Source organism: Mustelus asterias, chromosome 28, assembly GCF_964213995.1.
Source record: "Mustelus asterias chromosome 28, sMusAst1.hap1.1, whole genome shotgun sequence".
In the NCBI taxonomy this organism is placed as follows: domain Eukaryota; kingdom Metazoa; phylum Chordata; class Chondrichthyes; order Carcharhiniformes; family Triakidae; genus Mustelus; species Mustelus asterias.
Genome location: NC_135828.1, coordinates 22,591,849 through 22,611,998, shown reverse-complemented (window position 1 = coordinate 22,611,998; position 20,150 = coordinate 22,591,849). Strand labels below are relative to the sequence as shown.

The window sequence follows — 20,150 nt, the reverse complement described above, 5'->3', positions numbered from 1 at the left end:
TGGTCATAGATGTCCTCCCACATTCCAAAGATGTGCAGGTTAGGTGCATTGGCTATGCTAAATTCTCCCTCATTGTGCCTGAACAGGCGCCGGAGTGTGGTGACTAGGGAATTTTCACAGTAACTTCATTGCAGTGTTAATGTAAGCCTACTTGTGACACAAATAAATAAACGTAAACTTATGTGGTCCTGCCCTTCCCACTCTCCATAACTCCCTACAGCCTTCCAAAAACTGTTCCTCCAATTCTGGTCTCTTGTGCATCCCCGATTTATCGCAACACAATATGCACGGTGCCTTCAGCTGCCGAGGGCCCAAGCTCTGGAATTCCCTCCCTAAATCTCTTTGCTGCCCTCTCTCCTCCTTTAAGAAGCTCCTTTAAAACCTATTTCTTTGATCAGGTTTTTAGCTTAGTGCCCTAATATCTTCTTTCTTGGTTAGTGTTGTTATCCCTCCAGGAATTGAAGATCAGTCTCCAAGTTAAAGTTTATTAGTCACAAGTAGGCTTACAGTAACACTGCAATGAAGTTACTGTGAAAATCCCCTAGTCGCCACACTCTGGCGCCTGTTCGGGTACACTGAGGGAGAATTTAGCACGGCCAATGCACCTAACCAGCATGTCTTTCACACTGTGGGAGGAAACCGGAGCACCCGGAGGGAACCCACGCAGACACGGGGAGAGCATGCAAACTCCACACAGACAGTAACCCAAGCCAGGGATTGAACCCGGGTCCTTGGCGCTGTGAGGCAGCAGTGCTAACCACTGTGCCACCGTGCTGCCCAGAACACTGCTGGGTGTGCGACCTTGAGAAAAAACATCGGGACATTAAAAAAGATTTTTCTTGTCATTTTCTTTGAACATTTCTCTTTACCAGATATAAAAGATAATGAAAATAGGAGATAAAGGGCTGTTTGGCTGATAGTCAAGCATCATCCAATTGGTTAATGAGCCTTTTTGTTTTCTGATTGGCGTCGGAAGGCAGAGCATCACAAGGATGGATGTGTTGGCTGATTAATGGCTGGAGCATGGGGGCAAGTCATGTGAAAAAACCTCCAGGAATACATTTAATCACAGTTGGCAAACCTCAGCCCATGCTAAATTGTGTTTGAAGCACCTCGAGGCAGTTTACAATGTTAAAGGAATTCTTTATTCACTCAAGGGATGTGGACGTCGCTGGCTCAGACAGCATTTATTGCCCATTCCTAATTGTCCTTGAGAAGGTGGTGGTGATCTGCCTTCTCGAATCGCTGCAGTCCCTGTGGTGTAGGTACACCCACCGTGTTGTTAGGGAGGGAGTTCCAAGATTTTGACCCAGCTGATATATTCCCAAGTCAGGATGGTGAGTGGTTTGGAGGGGAACCTCCAGGTGGTGTGTTCCTATGTATCAGCTGTCCTTGTCCTTCAAGGTGATAGTGGTCATGGGTTTGAAAGGTGCTGTCTAAGGAGCCTTGCTGAGTTTCTGCAGTGCACCTTGTAGATGGTACACACTCCTACTGTTCAGTGGAGGAAGTGAATGTTTGTGGATGGGGTGCCAATCAAGTGGGCTACTGGGTGGTGTTGTTGAAACTGCGCTTATCCAGGCAAGGGGAGGGTATTCCATCACACTTCTTGTGTCTTGTAGATTATGGGACAGGCTTTGGGAAGTCAGGAGGTGGGTTACTCACTGCGGAATTCCCAGTCCCTGACCTGCTCTTGTAGCCACAGTGCTTATATGGCTAGTGCAATAACCCCCAGGATGTTGATAATGGGGGATTCAGCAATGCTAATGCCATTGATTGTCATGGGGCAATGGTTGGATTCTCTCTTGTTAGAGATGGTGCTACACAAATGCAAATTCTTGTTGCTGTGGCAGACAACATTTTGTTGCTGCTAAACCTGGGACTTGTACGTGAAAAGTTCAAAGCTGTCTCTTTATTTCACAGAATTGGCCAACTCTTCTTTTGGCAGGAATACCTTTCAGATGACTAAGAAACTAATCGATAAGGTTGTTACTGTTAAGTAAGTATCATTTATTTCACACAAATAGTCTTTATAATGTTTCATGCATTTAGGAGAAGATATCTAGCCATATCCAAAATACCATCACATTGCAATACTCAATGTACCCCCATAGTGCCATACCAATAATATCCACTAATTGGCATAATCATTATGCTCACCTTATTGGCACAATTAATATGTACCTCTTATAGCATTACTAATTGAATATATTTTTTCATTAGAATTCATAGAATCCTACAGTGCAGAAGGAGGCCATTCGGTTCATCGAGTCTGCACCGACCACAATCCCACCCCAGGCTCTATCCCCATAACCCCAGGCATTTACCCTAGCTAGTCCCCTTGACACAAAGGGGCAATTTAGCATGGCCAATCCACCGAACCCGCACATCTTTGTACTGTGGGAGGAAACTGGAGCACCCGGAGGAAACCCACGCAGACACGGGGAGAATGTGCAAACTCCACACAGGCAGTGACCCAAGCCGGGAATTGTTTGGTGCTCACCACTGTGCCAGGGACCCGGGTTCAATTGTCAATATGGTTCCACCAGCTGACCAGTTACATCCCTCACTTGCTGCATTCAACATATCCTTCTCTGCCACAGCCAATAAAATCCTGTGGGAGATGGTAGCATAGTGGTTATTCTGCTAGACTAGTAATCCAGAAGTCTAGACTAATGATGTGGAAGCACAAATTCAAATCCCATCCTGGGAGCTGAGAAATGTAAATTTAGTTAATTGAATCATTCAGGGATTAAAAAGTTGGGAAATTGAAGCATATTGAATTCTGAGGGACCTTGACAGAGTAGATGTTGAAAGAATGTTTCCCATTCAAGGGGAATTTAGAATAGGGAGGAAAGTTTTGGAATAAGGCACCACCCCTTTAACATGAGGAGGAATTTCTTCTCTCAGTAAGTTATGGATCTTTGGAACTCTCTGCTTTGGAGAGCCATGGAAACTGAGTCATTGAATACATTCAAGGCTGAGATAGACAGATTCTCAAACTGTCGGGGAGTCAAGGGTTTTGGGGGAGTCAAGGGTTTTGGAGAACAGGCAGGTAAGTGGATTGAGGCCAACTGTAAAGGATTGTGAATGTTGCCCAGTCTATCACCCAAACCAGCCTCCCATTCATTGACTCTGTCTACACTTCCCGCTGCCTCGGAAAAGCAGCCAGCATAATCAAGGACCACACACAACCCGGACGTTCTCTCTTCCACCTTCTTCTGTCGGGAATAAGATACAAAGGTCTGAGGACATGTACCAACCGACTCAAGACCATAAGATATAGAAGCAGAATTAGGCCATTCGGCTCATCGAGTCTGCTCCACTATCCAATCATGGCTGATATGCTTCTCATCCCCATTCTCCTGCCTTCTCCCCATAACCCTTGATCCCCTTATTGATCAAGAACCTATCTATCTCTGTCTTATAGACACTCAATGACCTGCCCTCCACAGGCCTGTCTGTGGCGATGAGTTCCATAGATTCACCACTCTCTAGCTGAAAAAATTCCTCCTCATCTCAGTTTTAAAGGAGCGTCCCTTCACTCTGAGGTTGTGCCCTCGAATTCTAGTCTCTCCCACTAGTGGAGACGTCCTCTCCACATCCATTCTATCTCGGCCTCTCAGTGTTCTGAGAGCTTCAAGAACAGCTTCTTCCCTGCTGCCATCAGACTTTTGAATGGACCTACCTCATATTAAGTTGATCTTTCTCTGCACCTTAGCTATGACTGTAACCCCATATTCTGCACCCTCTCCTTTCCTTCTTTCCGATGTATTCTGTGAACAGTATGCTTTGTATAGAACAAGAAACAATACTTTTCACTCTATCCCAATATATGTGACAATAATGAATCGAATCGAATCAAATCAAGATCTGAGCAGCCATGATCTCATTGAATGCAGGAGCAGACTCGTGAGATTTTATGGCCTACTCCTGTTCCTTTTTCTTATGTTCTTGTGTATAGGTAATGATGATCGTGGCTGGAATATTCCGGACTCTCTTGTTGCAGGATCTTCCAGTCCCACCGAAGTCAACGGATGACCCCTGTGGTGGGCCTGGAAGATTCCAGCACATGTAACTATCGGACTGTCATAAAAACCTGTCTGGTTCACCAATGTCCTTTGGGGGACTGATCTGCCGTCCTTACCCAGTCAGGTCTGTCTGTGACTCCAGACCCATGACAATCTGGTCAGTTCTAAACTGCCCTCTGGAACAGACCAGCACAACAGAGCAGATAGTGGAGCAGGGGTAAAAAGACAGATTAGTTCAAGCAAAATCACAAATGGAAGGGTAGAGTGTGGTGGAAATAATCTTTTGAGGTGTGTCTATTTCAATGCCAGGAGTATTGTGGGGAAGGCAGATGAGCTGAAGGCATGGATAGACACGTGGAAATATGACATTATAGCCATTAGTGAAACTTGGCTACAGGAGGGGCAGGACTGGCAGCTCAATGTTCCAGGGTTCCAATGTTTCAGGCGGGATAGAGGCAGAGGGATAAAAGGTGGGGGGGGTGGCATTGTTGGTCAGGGAAAATGTTACAGAGGTACTCAGGCAGGATAGATTAGGGAGCTTGTCTACAGAGGCCCTATGGGTGGAGCTGAGAAACAGGAAAGGTATGACCACATTAATGGGCTTGTATTATAGACCACCCAATAGTCAGCGAGAATTGGAGGAGCAAATCAGCGGAGAGATAGCTGACAACTGCAAGAAACACAAAGTTGTGATAGTAGGGGATTTTAATTTTCCACATATATATTGGGACTCGCATACTGTTAAAGGTTTAGACGGGGTAGAGTTTGTAAAATGTGTTCAGGAGAATTTTCTACATCAGTATATAGAGGTGCCAACTAGAGAGGATGCGATATTGGATCTCCTATTGGGAAATGAGTTAGGGCAGGTGATGGATGTGAGTGTGAGGGAACACTTTGGATCCAGTGATCATAATGCCATTAATTTCAACCTGATCGTGGATAAGGATAGATCTGGTCCTCGGGTTGAAGTTCTGAACTGGAAAAAGGCCAAATTTGATGAAATGAGAAGGGATCTGGGAAGTGTGGATTGGCACAGGCTGTTCTCTGGTAAGGATGTAAATGGAAAGTGGGAGGCCTTCAAAGGAGAAATTTTGAGAGTGCAGAGTTTGTATGTTCCTGTCAGGATTAAAGGCAAAGTAAATAGGAATAAGGAACCTTGGTTCTCGAGGGAGATTGTAACACTGATTAAGAGGAAGAGAAAGTTGTATGAAATGTACAGGCAGCAAGGAACACATCAGATGCTCGAGGAGTATAAAAAGTGCAAGAAGCTACTTAAGAGGGAAATCAGGAGGGCTAAAAGAAGACATGAGGTTGCTTTGGCAGACAGAGTGAAGGAAAATCCAAAGAGCTTCTATAGGTATGTTAGGAGCAAAAGGATAGTGAGGGATAAAATTGGTCCTCTTGAAGACCAGAGTGGTAGACTGTGTATGGAACCAAAAGAGATGGGGGAGATACTAAATGGTTTTTTTGCATCCGTATTTACTGAGGAAACGGGCATGGAGTCTACGGAAATAGAGCAAACTGGTAGGGAGGCCATGGAACCTTTACAGATTAAAGGGGAGGAGGTGCTCGCTGTCTTGAGGCAAATCAGAGTGGATAAATCCCCAGGACCGGACAGGGTATTCCCACGGACCTTGAGGGAAGCTAGTGTTGAACTTGCAGGGGCCCTGGCAGACATATTTAAAATGTCAGTATTCACAGGGGAGGTGCCGGATGATTGGAGGGTGGCTCATGTTGTTCCGTTGTTTAAAAAAGGTTCCAAAAGAAATCCGGGAAATTATTGGCCAGTAAGTTTGATGTCGGTGGTGGGCAAGTTATTGGAAGGTGTGATAAGGGATAGGATCTACAAATATTTGGATAGACAGGGACTTATTAGGGAGAGTCAACATGGCTTTGTGCGTGGTAGGTCATGTTTGACCAATCTATTAGAGTTTTTCGAGGAGGTTACCAGGAAAGTGGATGAAGGGAAGGCGGTGGATGTTGTCTACCTGGATTTCAGCAAGGCCTTTGACAAGGTCCCTCATGGGAGGTTAGTTTGGAAGGTTCAGTCGCTAGGTATACATGGGGAGGTAGTAAATTGGATAAGACACTGGCTCAATGGAAGAAGCCAGAGAGTGGTTGTGGAGGATTGCTTCTCTGAGTGGAGGCCTGTGACTAGTGGTGTGCTGCAGGGATCGGTGTTGGGTCCATTGTTGTTTGTCATCTATATCAATGATCTGGATGATAATGTGGTCAATTGGATCAGCAAGTTTGCTGATGATACAAAGATTGGAGGTGTAGTGAACAGTGAGGAAGGTTTTCAAAGCTTGCAGAGGGATTTGGACCAACTAGAAAAATGGGCTGAAAAATGGCAAATGGAGTTTAACGCGGACAAGTGTGAGATATTGCACTTTGGAAGGACAAACCAAAGAAGAACGTACAGGGTAAATGGTAGGACTCTGAAGAGTGCAGTTGAACAGAGGGATCTGGGAATACAGGTACAGAATTCCCTAAAAGTGACGTCACAGGTGGATAGGGTCGTAAAGAATGCCTTTGGTACATTGGCCTTTATAAATCGGAGTATCGAGTATAAAAGTTGGAGTGTTATGGTAAGGTTATATAAGGCATTGGTGAGGCTGAATTTGGAGTATTGTGTACAGTTTTGGTCACCTAGTTACAGGAAGGATGTAAATAAGATTGAAAGAGTGCAGAGAAGGTTCACAAGGATGTTGCCGGGACTTGAGAAGCTGAGTTACAGAGAGAGATTGAATAGGTTGGGACTTTATTCCCTGGAGCGTAGAAGATTGAGGGGAGATTTGATAGAGGTGTATAAGATTTTGATGGGTATAGATAGAGTGAATGCAAGCAGGCTTTTTCTGCTGAGGCTAGGGGAGAAAAAAACCAGAGGGCATGGGTTAAGGGTGAAAGGAGAAAAGTTTAAAGGGAATATTAGGGGGGGCTTCTTCACGCAGAGAGTGGTGGGAGTGTGGAATGAGCTGCCGGATAAAGTGGTAAATGCGGGGTCACTTTTAACATTTAAGAAAAACTTGGACGGGTTCATGGATGAGAGGGGTGTGGAGGGATATGGTCCAAGTGCAGGTCAGTGGGACTAGGCATAAAATGGTTCGGCACAGACAAGAGGGGCCAAAAGGCCTGTTTCTGAGCTGTAATTTTTTATGGTTCTATGGTTCTAACATACGGTCATATTCAGAATGGTCGACCCCCCTTCGCCAAGGACAATTAGAGATAGGTAATAAATGCTGGCCGTGTCAGCAATGCCCACATCCCATGAATGAATTTTAAAATTCCTTAATTTGTGGACCCATACACACATCTAACAGCCAATTATACCCTTTCATTGATGTTCCCATCTCTCGATAATTCAATATATTTTCTTATTTTGAAAATGTGGAAGCAAAAAATCTGCAGATGAAACCAAACAGACTCAGACAGAATGGTGTGAAAGAATAAGGGATAGAATGAAAGAGTAATGATGGCAAATTGAAACTATACAGTGTATCTCAAATATACTCCTGGACACGTGATACAGAGCAATACATTCCAGGAAAGACTCATGTTTAATCCATGTTACATAAAAACATGTGAATTAGGAGCTGGAGGAGGCCATTCCGCCCCTCAGGCCTGCTCCACCATTTGATAAGATGATGGCTGATCTGATTGTGGCCTCAATTCCACATTCTGTCTACCCCCAATAATCTGTGACTCCCCTGTTTGTCAAAAATCTGTCTACCTCTGTCTTAAAAATATTCAGTGACCCGACCCTCCACCATTCTCTGGAGACAAGAGTACTGAAGACTCACGGCCCAGAGAGGCAAAGTATTTCTCCTCATCTCCACCTTAAATGGGGGACCCCTTATTTTTAAATTGTCTCCCCTAGTTAAGGGGCAAACATTCTTTCAGCATCCACCCTGTCAAATCCCCTCAGGATTTTATATCTTTCAATAAGATCGCCTCTCAATCTTCTAAAATTCAATGGATACCAGGCCTGGTCTGTCCAACAATTTTGCTGATCTCAGCCAGGTCTGCAGTATAATGCCTTAATGTTCCGGGGCATCAGAGAACATGGGTGGCACGGTAGCACAGTGGTTAGCACTGCTGCCTCACAGCGCCAGGGACCCAAGTTCAATTCCCGGCTTGGGTCACTGTCTGTGAGGAGTTTGCATGTTCTGCCCGTGTCTGCGTGGGTTTCCTCCCACACTTCAAAGATGTGCAGGTTAGGTGGATTGGCCATGGTAAATTGCCCCTTAGTGTCAGGGGGACTAGCTAGGGTAAATACAGGGGGTTACGGGGCTAGGGTCTGGGTGAGATTATGGTTGGTGCAGACACAATGGGCCGAATGGCCTCCTTCTGCACTGTAGGATTCTATAATTCGAGAAACATAGAGTTATAGAGAGAGAGATAGAGGGAAAAACAGATAGCCAGAGTTAGGGCTCCTGATAACTATTTAGCCATTCCATTGTTAGAAGAGGGCAAGTGGACATTCCTCGAGGGCAGGATTAGTCTTGGTGGTGATGTCCTCCATGAGTAAATGCCTGTGGACACTCGGTCTGGAGGCTCATAGATCTTTTTTTAAATTAATTTTGCAATTCTATAGCGCCTTTCATGAATTTAGAGCGTCCCCAAAGTGCTTTACAACCGATGAAGTACTTCCATAGCCACTGTTGTAATGTAGGAAACACAGCAGCCAATTTGTGCACAGCAAGCTCCCACAACAGTGGTGAAATAAATGACTAGGTAATCTTTTTTGTTGATGTTGGATGAGGGATAGATACTTACCAGGGCTCAGGGAGAATTCTGCTGCTTTTCTTGGAAATAGTGCCACGGGATCTTTTACGCCCACCTGAAAGGGTAGATGGGGCAGAGGGGTGAGGGTGGGAGGGGTCTCGGTTTAATGCCTCATGTGTCAGCCAATAAAGAATGAGTGGCCACTTTCCCAACATGCCAGGGAGCTGCTGCACCTATGGGACCTGGGAAAGGAATCGGAGCCTCTGGGAGAAGATGGAAGTAAATGAGAGGAAGATTAAATAAAAGAATGCTGGGAGTTTTTCTTCTCCTCATCTTGTGAGAAGCTCTTGTCTATAACAAGGTGTCTCTGCAACTCAGGGAGGAGGACATCCTACTCGCCATCCTTCGCCTCATGGAGTACGAGAGGGCTACAGTGGATGCTGAGGGAGCTATAGGCCTTGCTGCTGTGATTGCCGGGAAACTACCAGAACTCAAAGGCAAACGGTAAGAGTTTCCTCAGAATTATGGCACCAGTTCAGCTGGCGCTGTGTATTACACATCGTTCTTGGAATGTTTTTCAGAAAACAGGTAAAATTTCAGGATCCCTGCCGGAAAACTCAATCCAAATCTCCTGTATAATCTTGCTCCAACGCATGGTAGCACTGGTGCCTCACAGCACCAGGGATCAGTGTTCGATTCCTAGCTTGGGTCACTGTCTGTGCGGAGTCTGCACGTTCTCCCCTTGTCTGTATGGGTTTCCTCCGGATGCTCCGGTTTCCTCCCGCAGTCAAAACATGTGCAGGTTAGATGTATTGGCCATGCTAAATTCTCCCTCAGTGTACCCAAGCAGGTGCTGGAGTGTGGCGACTAGGGGATTTTCACAGTAACTTCATTGTAGTGTTAATGTAAGCTACTGGTGACACTAATAAATAAACTTTAAAATTTATCACAGCACGGAAGGAAGACTTTCAGCCCCATTGAATTTCCACCACTCTTTGAAAGAGCCCTTCATGTTGTCTCAGCTTCATGGCCTTTCCCCGGCATTTATTTTTGCCTTTTCAAGTTTCTTCAAGTATTCCCTGTGGCGCTGCTGAGCGCAAGTTTCTTTGCAAAGAGAGGCATCCTGCTCCCTGCTCCCTTGATGATTTTGCCATTAAAGTTAACTCATTATTGAGACAAATGGACTGGGGAATCATCGCTCCTATTCCAATTTCATCTGGTTTGCCGCCTGTCGGTTTTTAAAGAGATTATTTTTAACTTAACGCATCAATGTATTTTTCGCTGAAAGTTAGCGTGCAGGTACAGCAGGCAGTAAAGAAGGCAAATGGTATGTTGGCCTTCATAGTGTGAGGATTTGAGTGCAGGGATAGGGATGTTTTGCTGCAATTGTATAGGGCGTTGGTGAGGCCACACCTCAAGTACTGTGTGCAGTTTTGGTGTCCTTATCTGAGGAAAGATGTCCTTGCTGTAGAGGGAGTACAGCGAAGGTTTACCTGGGATGGCAGGTCATATGAGGAGAGACTAAGTCGGTTAGGATTATATTAATTGGAATTTAGAAGAGTGAGAGGGGATCTTACAGAAACTTTCAAAATTTTAATTGGGTTAGGCAGGGTGGATTTAGAAAGAATGTTCCTGATGGTGGGGGAGTCCAGAACTAGGGATCATAGTTTGAGGATACGGGGTAAACCTTTTAGAACTGAGGTGAGGAGAAATCTCTTCACCCAGAGGCTACTATAGAAAGTAGTTGAGACCAAAACGTTGTCTGAATTCAAGAAGAAATTAGATAGCTCTTGGGGCTAAAGGGATCCAGGGATATGGGAAGAATGGGGAATCAGGATATTGAATTTGATGATCAGCCATGATCAAAATGAATGGTGGAGCAGGCTTGAAGGGCCGAATGGCCTCCTCCTGCTTCTAGGTTCTATGTTTCTCGATTGGCATCTCCTACTCAAGAGAGCAGTCAGAACGCAGAACTCGCTGCCACAAAAGAGTGAAGAGCATGGATGCATTTGAAGAGAGGCTAGGAAACACACGAGGGAGAAAGGAATGATGTAGATTATGTGCTAATAGGGCTGGGTGAAGAAGGGGTGGGAGGAGGCACAAACCCACCAGCAGGGACACCTTCTGCTCTCTCCGTGGCAGGTTTAGCAATGGCTAGGGTATTTGATTCGGCAGGACGATGGTGAACCAGAAACTTGCCACCTTCCCGCCTCCACCAGATTTAAGTTTTGGGTGGAAAGGCCCATGGTCGACATTATCGCCCTGCTGCCAATTAAGTGGCAATTAAGTGGCACTGAATGGCCTCACCCTGCTGCCACTATTGGTATTAATCCAGCTGAAGGCAGGCAAGATACCTGGCGGTGTGTGTGGCAGCTAAAACCATGCAGCCAGCTTCTCCACTTTTGGGATTGGGCGTCCCTGCATCAAAAGCATTCATTGCCTGATCGAGGGACTAGACATCGGGAAGAGGGGCCCACTGAGAGCTGCCCCTGCCACTGACCACCCCCCACCCACCCCTGCACCCTCTCTTGTGACGCCATCCCATGGAAAACTTCCCCACATTACTTCCACGTACCAATTGACTCAAAAACAGCTTCTTCCCTGCTGCCATCAGACTTTTGAATGGACTTACTTTATATTAAGCTGATCTTTCTCTACACCCTAGCTATGACTGTAACACTACATTCTGCAGTCTCTCTTTTCCTTCTCTATGAACGATATGCTTTGTCTGTATAGTGCGCAAGAAATCATACTTTTCACTGTGTATACTAATACGTGTGACAATAATAAATCAAATCAAATCCCTGTGGCCTAGGTGATTCTGTAATCCTGGTGCCGTCCTTCCAGCAGCCGCCATGCCCTTCCCATTGTCTCCAGGCCTCTGATTGCCTGGCAGCTCTCGCTAGAAGGGCGGGCCTTCATTCCAGAGGAAATCTCATTGCTGGCCTTGTCACTGCCTGATCAGCGTGTGGTTTGACGAGCCTTTCCAAATGAGGCAGCGCTGGGTCTCCCGCTGGCTCTCCAGCCGACAGGTCAGACCCCTGAATCCTCAACAAGATTCCACTCATTAGAACCACAGAAAAATTATGGCACAGAAAGAGGCCATTTGGCCCATCTTGTCCATGCCAGCCCAAGGACACCCAGGTATCCTTTCTAATCCCACCTTCCTGCACCTGGCCCAGGGTATCAGGGGGCAAACTCTCCACTGGTTGGAGTCATACCTGGTACATGGGAAGATGGTTATGGTTGTGAAAGGTTAGTCATCTCAGCTCCAGGATATCTCTGCAGGAGTCCCTCAGGGTAGTGTCCTAGGTCCAATAATCTTCAGCTACTTCATCAATGACCTTCCCTCCATCTTAAGGTCAGAAGTGGGAATATTCGCCGATGATTGCACAATGTTTAGCACCATTCGTGACTCCTCAGATACTGAAGCAGTCCATGTTCAAATGCAACAAAATCTGGACAATATTCAAGCTTGGGCTGACCAGTGGCAAGTAACATTCGCGCCACACAAATGCCAGGCAATGACCATCACCAATAAAAGACACTCTAACCACTGCCCCTTGACATTTAATTGTGTAACCATTACTGAATCCCCCACTGTCAACATCCTTGGGGTTACCATTGACCAGAAACTCAACTGGACTCACCACATAAACACAATGGCTACAAGAGCAGATCAGAGGTTAGGAATACTGCGGCGAGTTCCTCATCTCCTGACTCCCCAAAGCTTGTCCATCATCTACAAGGCACAAGTCAGGAGTGTGATGGAATACTCCCCACTTGCCTGGATGGGTGCAGCTCCAACAACACTCAAGAAGGTGGACACCATCCAGGACAAAGCAGTCCCGCTTGATTGGCACCACATCTACAAACATTCAATCCCTCCACCACCAATGTTCAGTAGCAGCAGTGTGTACTATCTACAAGATGCACTGCAGCAATTCACAAAAGATCCTTAGACAGCACCTTCCAAACCCACAACCACTTCCATCCAGAAGGACAAGGGCAGCAGATAAATGGGAACAGCACCACCTGCAAGTTCCCCTCCAAGCCACTCACCTTCCTGACTTGGAAATATATCGCCGTTCCTTCACAGTCGCTGGGTCAAAATCCTGGAATTCCTTCCGGAACAGCATTGTGGGTCAACCCACAGAACATGGACTGCAGCGATTCAAGATGGCGGCTCACCACCACCTTCTTGAAGGCAACTAGGGATGGGCAATAAATGCTGGCCAGCCGGCGACACCCATGTCCATGAATGAATTAAAAAAAACCCTGTAGCTTACAGCACTTAAGGTGCAAATCCAGGTACTTTTTAAAACTACTGTCTGCCTCCACCACAAACTGGGGCAGCGAATTCCAGACACCGCACTTTGCATTAAAAAGTTCTTCCTCATGCTCCCTCTACACCTACTGCACTTATCTTGAATCCATGTTCCCTGGTTCTAAAATTCTCCACCAAGGGAAACAATTTTATCCTGTTCACGCCATCTCTTCCACTCATAATTTTGTACACCTCTACCAAGTCATCCTTCAGTCTTCTTTGTCCCAAGGAAAATAACCCCAATCTATCCAATCTCTCCTCATAGCTACATCTTTCTATCCCTGGCAACATTCTTGTGGTTAAATGGCTTGTTTCTGTGCTGTAAATTCCATATAATTAATAATAACATTTTATATAGACCCATCATGACCTCTTGGCTTTTCTATTCAACCCCTTGTGATAAAACCTAGGGTGGCATTTTACCTGTATTTAGCAGAGTGTGACAGCAGGCGGGAAAAGTACTGTTGAAGTCGCCAGCGACCAACTTTCTCTACTGTAACATCGAAATAAACCTCAAGGGGCAGGACCCACGACATCACGCTGCTGGGCGGGGCTCTGATCGAGTTAGTTTTTTAAAGATCGGGGCATAATTTTTAAAAGCTGCACAGGAGTTCACTTAGAACCATTTCCCCTCCCCCCATATGCACCCGCACCCCACCACCTCGTGCAATCCCTCCTCCCTGTCAGTGCTGGGGTATTGCCCAGGCATGGCCCTCTCCCCCACCCCATGATTTCCATTAGCCTTTGTTTTAATGTCCTTGTCAACGTGAGTTTCTGCCTTAATGCCGGCGGCACGGTGGCAAAGCGGTTAGCACTGCTGCCTCACAGCGCCAGGGACCCGGGTTCGATTCCCAGCTTGGGTCACTGCCTCTGTGGAGTCTGCACGTTCTCCCCGTGTCTGCGTGGGATTCCTACGGGTGCTCCGGTTTCCTCCCACACTCCAAAGGTGTGCTGATTAGGTGCATTGGCCATGATAAATTAACCCTAGTGTCGGGGGATTAGCAGGTAAACATGAGGGGTTACGGGAATAGGGCCTGGGTGGGATTGTGGTCGGTGCAGACTCAATGGGCCGAATGGCCTCCTTCTGCACTGTAGGGATTCTATGATCCAGTAATCCAAATCCCTCCGTCCTTGCCCAGCACCAAGTCCACTTCCACTGAAATCATATTCAAGGATAATCATTTTCTCCACCAAAATGCATCAGTTCCACTCACTGACTCTAAGTTATGTCAGGCAATCCAGCTGGGATGGCGCTTTGGGGAATTGCTGTACGTTTAATAAAGCAGCATGTCAGTGAAACCAGCTGGATTTAATTGGGCGACTGGGGAAAGAGAGAAATTTGTAATTTCCTTTCTGTGAAGAGAAACACGATTTCCTTCCATTGGACCAGAGCCTGAGGCCGGGGTTGACAATGAAAACCATCGGTAACACAGGACAATGCAGGACACTGCAGGACTACTAACACAGGCTCAGATTAATAGATGCCTGAGGATATGTTTTATGCTGAAATTGCTTTGGGGGAGTGTGGTGAACCATCGTTGGTTCCCACTGTGGGATTGTTCTAATGTTGTTGTTGGGTTGTTCTAATGTTGTTGTTGGGCTAGGGTGGGATTGATACACCTGTGGTTGTTACTGTTGTGGCACATCCCAGTCGGGCTCCGCCTCCTGGGAGAGGTATAAGACCCCCTGCTCGGGCGGGACCTCTTCAGTCTGGGATAGTGTGTTAAAGTTCTGTTAGTTCCATTGTTAGTTAATAAAAGCCTTCTTTTACCGAAGCTTCGTGCCTCGTGTCCAATTGATGCGCATCAGGGAGATGATGGTGTAGTAGTAATGTCACTGCACCACTAATCTAATACTTGGAGGGCACAGGTTCAAATCCCACTATGGCAGCTGAATTTAAATTCAATTACTTCAATTTGGAGTTGAAAGTTAGTGTAATGATGGCCACTGCCATCAGTCGTCTAAAATCACTAATGTCACTTTAGGGAAGGAAATCTGCTGTCCTTACCCAGTCTGGCCTACATGTGACTCCAGACCCACAGCTAGGTGGTTGACTCCTAACTGCCCTCTGAAATGGCCAAGTGAGACACTCAGTTCAAGGGCAATTAGAGATGGGCAACAAATGCCGACCTCGCCCACATCCCATCAAAGAATAAATACAAGAAAAGTTCAGGTGTCGATCTGAGTTTTGCTCTTATAGTTTAATAGACTCTCAGTTTGATTTCCACAGAGTAGATGCAGGTTATTCAACCCATCAGATCCAAGCCAGCATTTAAACCTCCTCCCAACTCTTGTTTCCTATCCCTGTCAGTATATCATAGAACCATAGAATCCCTACAGTTCAGAACATGGCCATTCGGCCCATTGAGTCTGCAGTGACTCTCTGACAGAGCATCTCACCCAAGTCCACCCCCACCCTATTCCTGAAGCTCCCCCATTAATCCCCCTAACCTACACTCTTTGGCCAGTAAGGGGCAATTTAGCATGGCCAATCCACCTAACCCGCAACATCTTTGGACTGTGGGAGGAAACCAGACACCCGGAGGAAACCCATGCAGACATGGGGAGAATGGACAAACTCCAAACAGATGGTCACCCAAGACCGGAACTGAACCTGGCTCCCTTGCGCTGTGAGGCAGCAGTGCTAATCATTGTGCCACCGTGCCTTCCATTCCTTTCTCCCTCATGTGCTCTTAAATGTATTCTATGCTGATCCAGCCAGCGATGCCCAAATCCCATAAATGAATAAAAGAAGAGCGTTCTTAACTAGTCCCTGTGTTAGTGAGTTTCACATTCTAACCAATCCCTGGCTGCTTGTCCTGAATTTCCTGTTGGATTTATCAGTGACTGTGATTTTTACCATCCCTAGTTCTAGGGTTGAATGTCACTGCTGCCAGGCAGGCACCTATCCCAATGTCATCGTGCTCTTGTGCGATATTTAGGTTTGCGGGCACAGGTACGGATCAGCAGCACGCTTGGCGATTATCATGCTGCTTGTCGAGGGGATTAAATGACCAATATTTTGCGAGCCCCGTGCAGTGATACCTTAGCATGTCACCTTTACATTAGCGGCAAGCCACCATTAGGCATGGCATGTGCCGGGCTCCTGCCCTGCCGATCCCACTGCCATAGCCAGCCAGCATAACACCACGATTCTCAATTGATCTCAGGTCGGACCGAGAATGGCAGCCGCTTCCGGTTCCGTCCCTGCTTGTCGCGTGTGAAATTCTGTCCCTGGTTTCGCCTGCAGGTACAAATCTCCACTGTATTTCTTCCCTATCAAACCTCCTTATAATCATCATAACCTCAGGTCACCTCCTTAGCCTACTCTTTTCTAGAGAAAAGAACCAATCTTTTCCGATAGGTATGATCTCTCAGTTCTGTTCCCCAGTGTCTCTTTTCGTAATATGGATACCAGAACAGCCCACAGTACTCCAAGACTGGAGTGAGGGATCCTATATATGCTTTGCCCTGTTTGCTTCAGTCTATGCAAAGACTTCATTTTAAGATATTGCTACCTATGCAACTAACTCTGCTGAGCTTAAAAAAATTGACTACATTTTAAAACTCAAAAGGCATGTTGGGTTAGCTGAAAATTGGCCGCATTTCTGAAAAGTACACAGCAAGCAAAACAAGCTTTGATAACAACATCTGCAAAACCTGAGTCTACCAGACAGGGACAGACTGCCAGTATATGTACAATAATGAGATAATGGTTGAAATATAGTTTGGATTTTAGTGTGTTTGTGCAATTTGTTTTTGAGATCCTGTCCAGTACAGTACAGGGACTGGCTTAGCAGCCAGTCTCGACATTTGCTTTCTCTCTGCTTCTGTAATAATTTTCTTTAAGTTCTGTTCAATAAAAGAAATTCATCGTACCAGTGCTGTCCTCGGAATGAATGGACCCTACAGGATGCACGGTGGCACAGTGGTTAGCACTGCGGTTAGCACTGCTGCCTCACAGTGCCAGAGACCCAGGTTTGATTCCTGGCTAGGGTCACTGTCTGTGCGGAGTTTGCATGTTCTCCCTGTGTCTGCGTGGGTTTCCTCCGGGTGCTCCGGTTTCCTCCCACAGTCCGAAAAACGTGCTGGTTAGGGTGCATTGACCCGAAAAGGCGCCGGACTGTGGCGACTAGGGGAATTTCACAGTAACTTCATTGCAGTGTTAATGTAAGCTTTACGTGTGACTAATAAATAAACTTTACTTTAGGATCTATCTCCCAAGCTTCATTTACCTTCTACAAGTGAACCGGTGCTTGTTTGCTAGCTTTAATGGTCTTATTAGCTTTAATAATGTGTGTATCTGTACCTTTCGATCCCTAGACCCCCTTAGGCACTTATTTTTCACACACTTTCTCCTTATTCTTCTCAATATATATTCTCTCACATTTATCCAGAAGGCAGTTCATTTGCCAATTAAACGGCCATTCTGCAGGTTTATTGATGTCTTCCTGTGTTTTATCACAATTCCTCTCTAACTGCTGCATGACCTCAGTTTGAAATCAAGTGCAGTGATCGTCACTGTACTCTGTCAGTAATTTCAAACTCTGAACAGTTTGAGATCTTGTGTTAACCCTTCATCGAATTTGTACCTAAATGTTTGTGCCTTCTTGGCCAATGTCTGCTCCTCCGGGGCTGATGTTAGCTTCTCCAGAGAGAATTGGCTGAGTCACTATCTTGCCACGATCAGAGTTGGGGTTGCCAACTGTGATTGAATGTATTCCTGGAGGTTTCATCCCATGACATGCTCCCACCCCCCAGGCTCCAGCCATTAGTCAGCCGACACATCCATCCTCGTGACGCACTGCCTTCCTACACCAATTGGAAAGCAAAAAGACTCATTACCCAATTGTATGATGCTTGACTGTTAGCCGAACAGACATTTCCAAAACATCAGAACATTTTGAAACACTAGCTTTTTTAATGTCCCGGTGATTTTTCTCCAGGGTCGTACACAGCAGTGTCCTGGAGACTCTAGGCCAATCCTGGAGGGTTGACAACCAGGCCGACCTCTGTGATCTTCAAAATGTTAGATTCCTTTCAGTGCCAGGGTCATTGGTGAGACCAGTAGGAGACTCAGAGACAGTATATTGTGACCTGTAGGCGCGTGGCCTCTTCTTCACCATTAGGGGCAGCACTGTGATCAGAGAGTCATAGAGGTTTACAGCATGGAAACAGGCCCTTCGGCCCAACTCGTCCATGCTGCCCAGTTTTTACCACTAAGCTAGTCTCAATTGACCGCATTAGGCCCACATCCTTCCATACCCATCTTACCCACGTAACTGTCTAAATGCTTTTTAAAAGACAAAATTGTACCTGTCTCTACTGCTACCTCTGGCAGCTTGTTCCACTCATCAACCTCTGTGTCAAAAAATTGCCCCTCTGGACTGTTTTGTATTTCTCCCCTCTCACCTTAAACCTATGCCCACTAGTTTTAGACTCCACTACAGAAAGTCATAACGGCAAAGAAGGAGGCCATTCAGCCAATCAAGTCCATGCCCGCTCTCTGTAGAGGAATCCAGTCACTCTCATTCCCATGCTCTCTATCCCCCATAGCCCAAAAGTTTATTTTCCTCAAGTGTCCATCCAGTTTCCTTTTGAACTCATTAATCATCTCATTTCTGTCATCTCTTCATCTCAAAGAAAGGAATGATTGTTTGGATTTGTGGTAAGGGGGTAATTGTATCAGGATGGGTGTAGGTGCATCTAACGTTCCCTCATCATCAGAGTGTGGGTGTACATAAAACCCTCCCGATACAGGCCGAACCAAGTTACTGTAGTTTTATCCATCCCATTCCTTTCTAGTCATCCACCGCAGATTCCCCCATTGCTTGAGTCATTATTAATTGACCACAAGGTGATATCTTCCCGGTTCATTGCAGGATACTTTGCCTGGTCTCAGGGTTCCCTCAAGGAACTAGGACAGCCACTGGGAAACCATCTGCCGGACGTGTTTTCTTCTGGTTATGCATTCTGACAACCTAAGCTGCTGCAGGGGAAGCACGCTTGAGCCAGATGTTTACTAACTGCTCACTGGCCGTCTTTTCCAGAGTGGTCATCGTTGTGTGCAGTGGAAATATGGAGATCCCCCTGATGCGTCAGTGTCTGGACAGGGCCTTGGTCCTGGACAAGAAGCTGAGTAAGTTCTCCCTTCAACTAGCCGACTGCGCTGGAGATATCGCAAAACTACTCGAGATTCTTGCTCGTGAAGAAGCACGGTGAGTATGGAGAAAGCACTGGGAATATTTGATAAATGTGGTTGGCTCTTTATGTTTGACTGTTACTGGTAATCCTGAGACCTGGGCTCAAAATCCAGTGAATCTGAGTTCAGATCCCACTATAGGCCCTGTATCTAGAAATAACAAGCTGGCATCAGTAAAAGTGACTATACAGTTGTCAGATGGTCGTACGAACCCATTCACTATGTCCCTAAGGGAAGGAAAACAGCCATCCTTACCTGGTTTGGTTTGTCTTTGACACCACTCCCTCAACCAATCTAGTTGACTCTTCACCGTCTACAAGCCACCTCAGTCCTCAGGGCAACTAGGGATGGGCAATGATTGCCGGCCTGTCAGTGACAGCCACAACCCAAGAACTAATTTTAAAAGATTCATTCATTGGGATTTAATTGGTTTTTAAAGGCGTGATTGGAATGGCTCCTTGGCTGGTGTGTGTGACTGAATTACAATCTGTGTTGTTGTCTCCCGGGCAATTTCAGGGAAGAATAATCCGGGGCTCCAGCAAACCTCTATGGAAAGTACATGTATAAATATGCTGGCAAGGGCATGGGCAGGTTTCCCAAGCAAAGAGCCTGATCATAGCATCCCTGTAGTGCATAAAGAGGCCATTTGGCCCATCAAGTCTGCAACGACTCTCCAACAGAGCATGTTACCCAGGCCCCCCCCCCGCCCGACCCATTTCCATAACCCCACGCATTTAGCGCGCTAATCCCCCCCTGTCCTACACATCTTGGGACACTAAGGGGTAATTTAGCATGACCAATCCACCTAACTTGCACATTTGTGGACACTAAAGGGCAATTTAGCATGGTCAATCCACCAAACCTGCAT

General features: G+C 46.2%; 1 protein-coding gene across 1 annotated transcript in view; it reads left to right on the top strand.

The window, feature by feature from the left end:
- The window catches only part of LOC144480310 (L-threonine ammonia-lyase), a 61,377-nt gene that overhangs the window by 26,453 nt on the left and 14,774 nt on the right, over positions 1-20,150 (top strand). Inside the window, exons 7-9 of the mRNA XM_078199664.1 lie at positions 1,921-1,996; positions 9,132-9,257; positions 19,131-19,298. Of these exons, the coding sequence (XP_078055790.1) occupies positions 1,921-1,996; positions 9,132-9,257; positions 19,131-19,298 (370 nt within the window). The remainder of the gene's footprint in view (positions 1-1,920; positions 1,997-9,131; positions 9,258-19,130; positions 19,299-20,150) is intronic.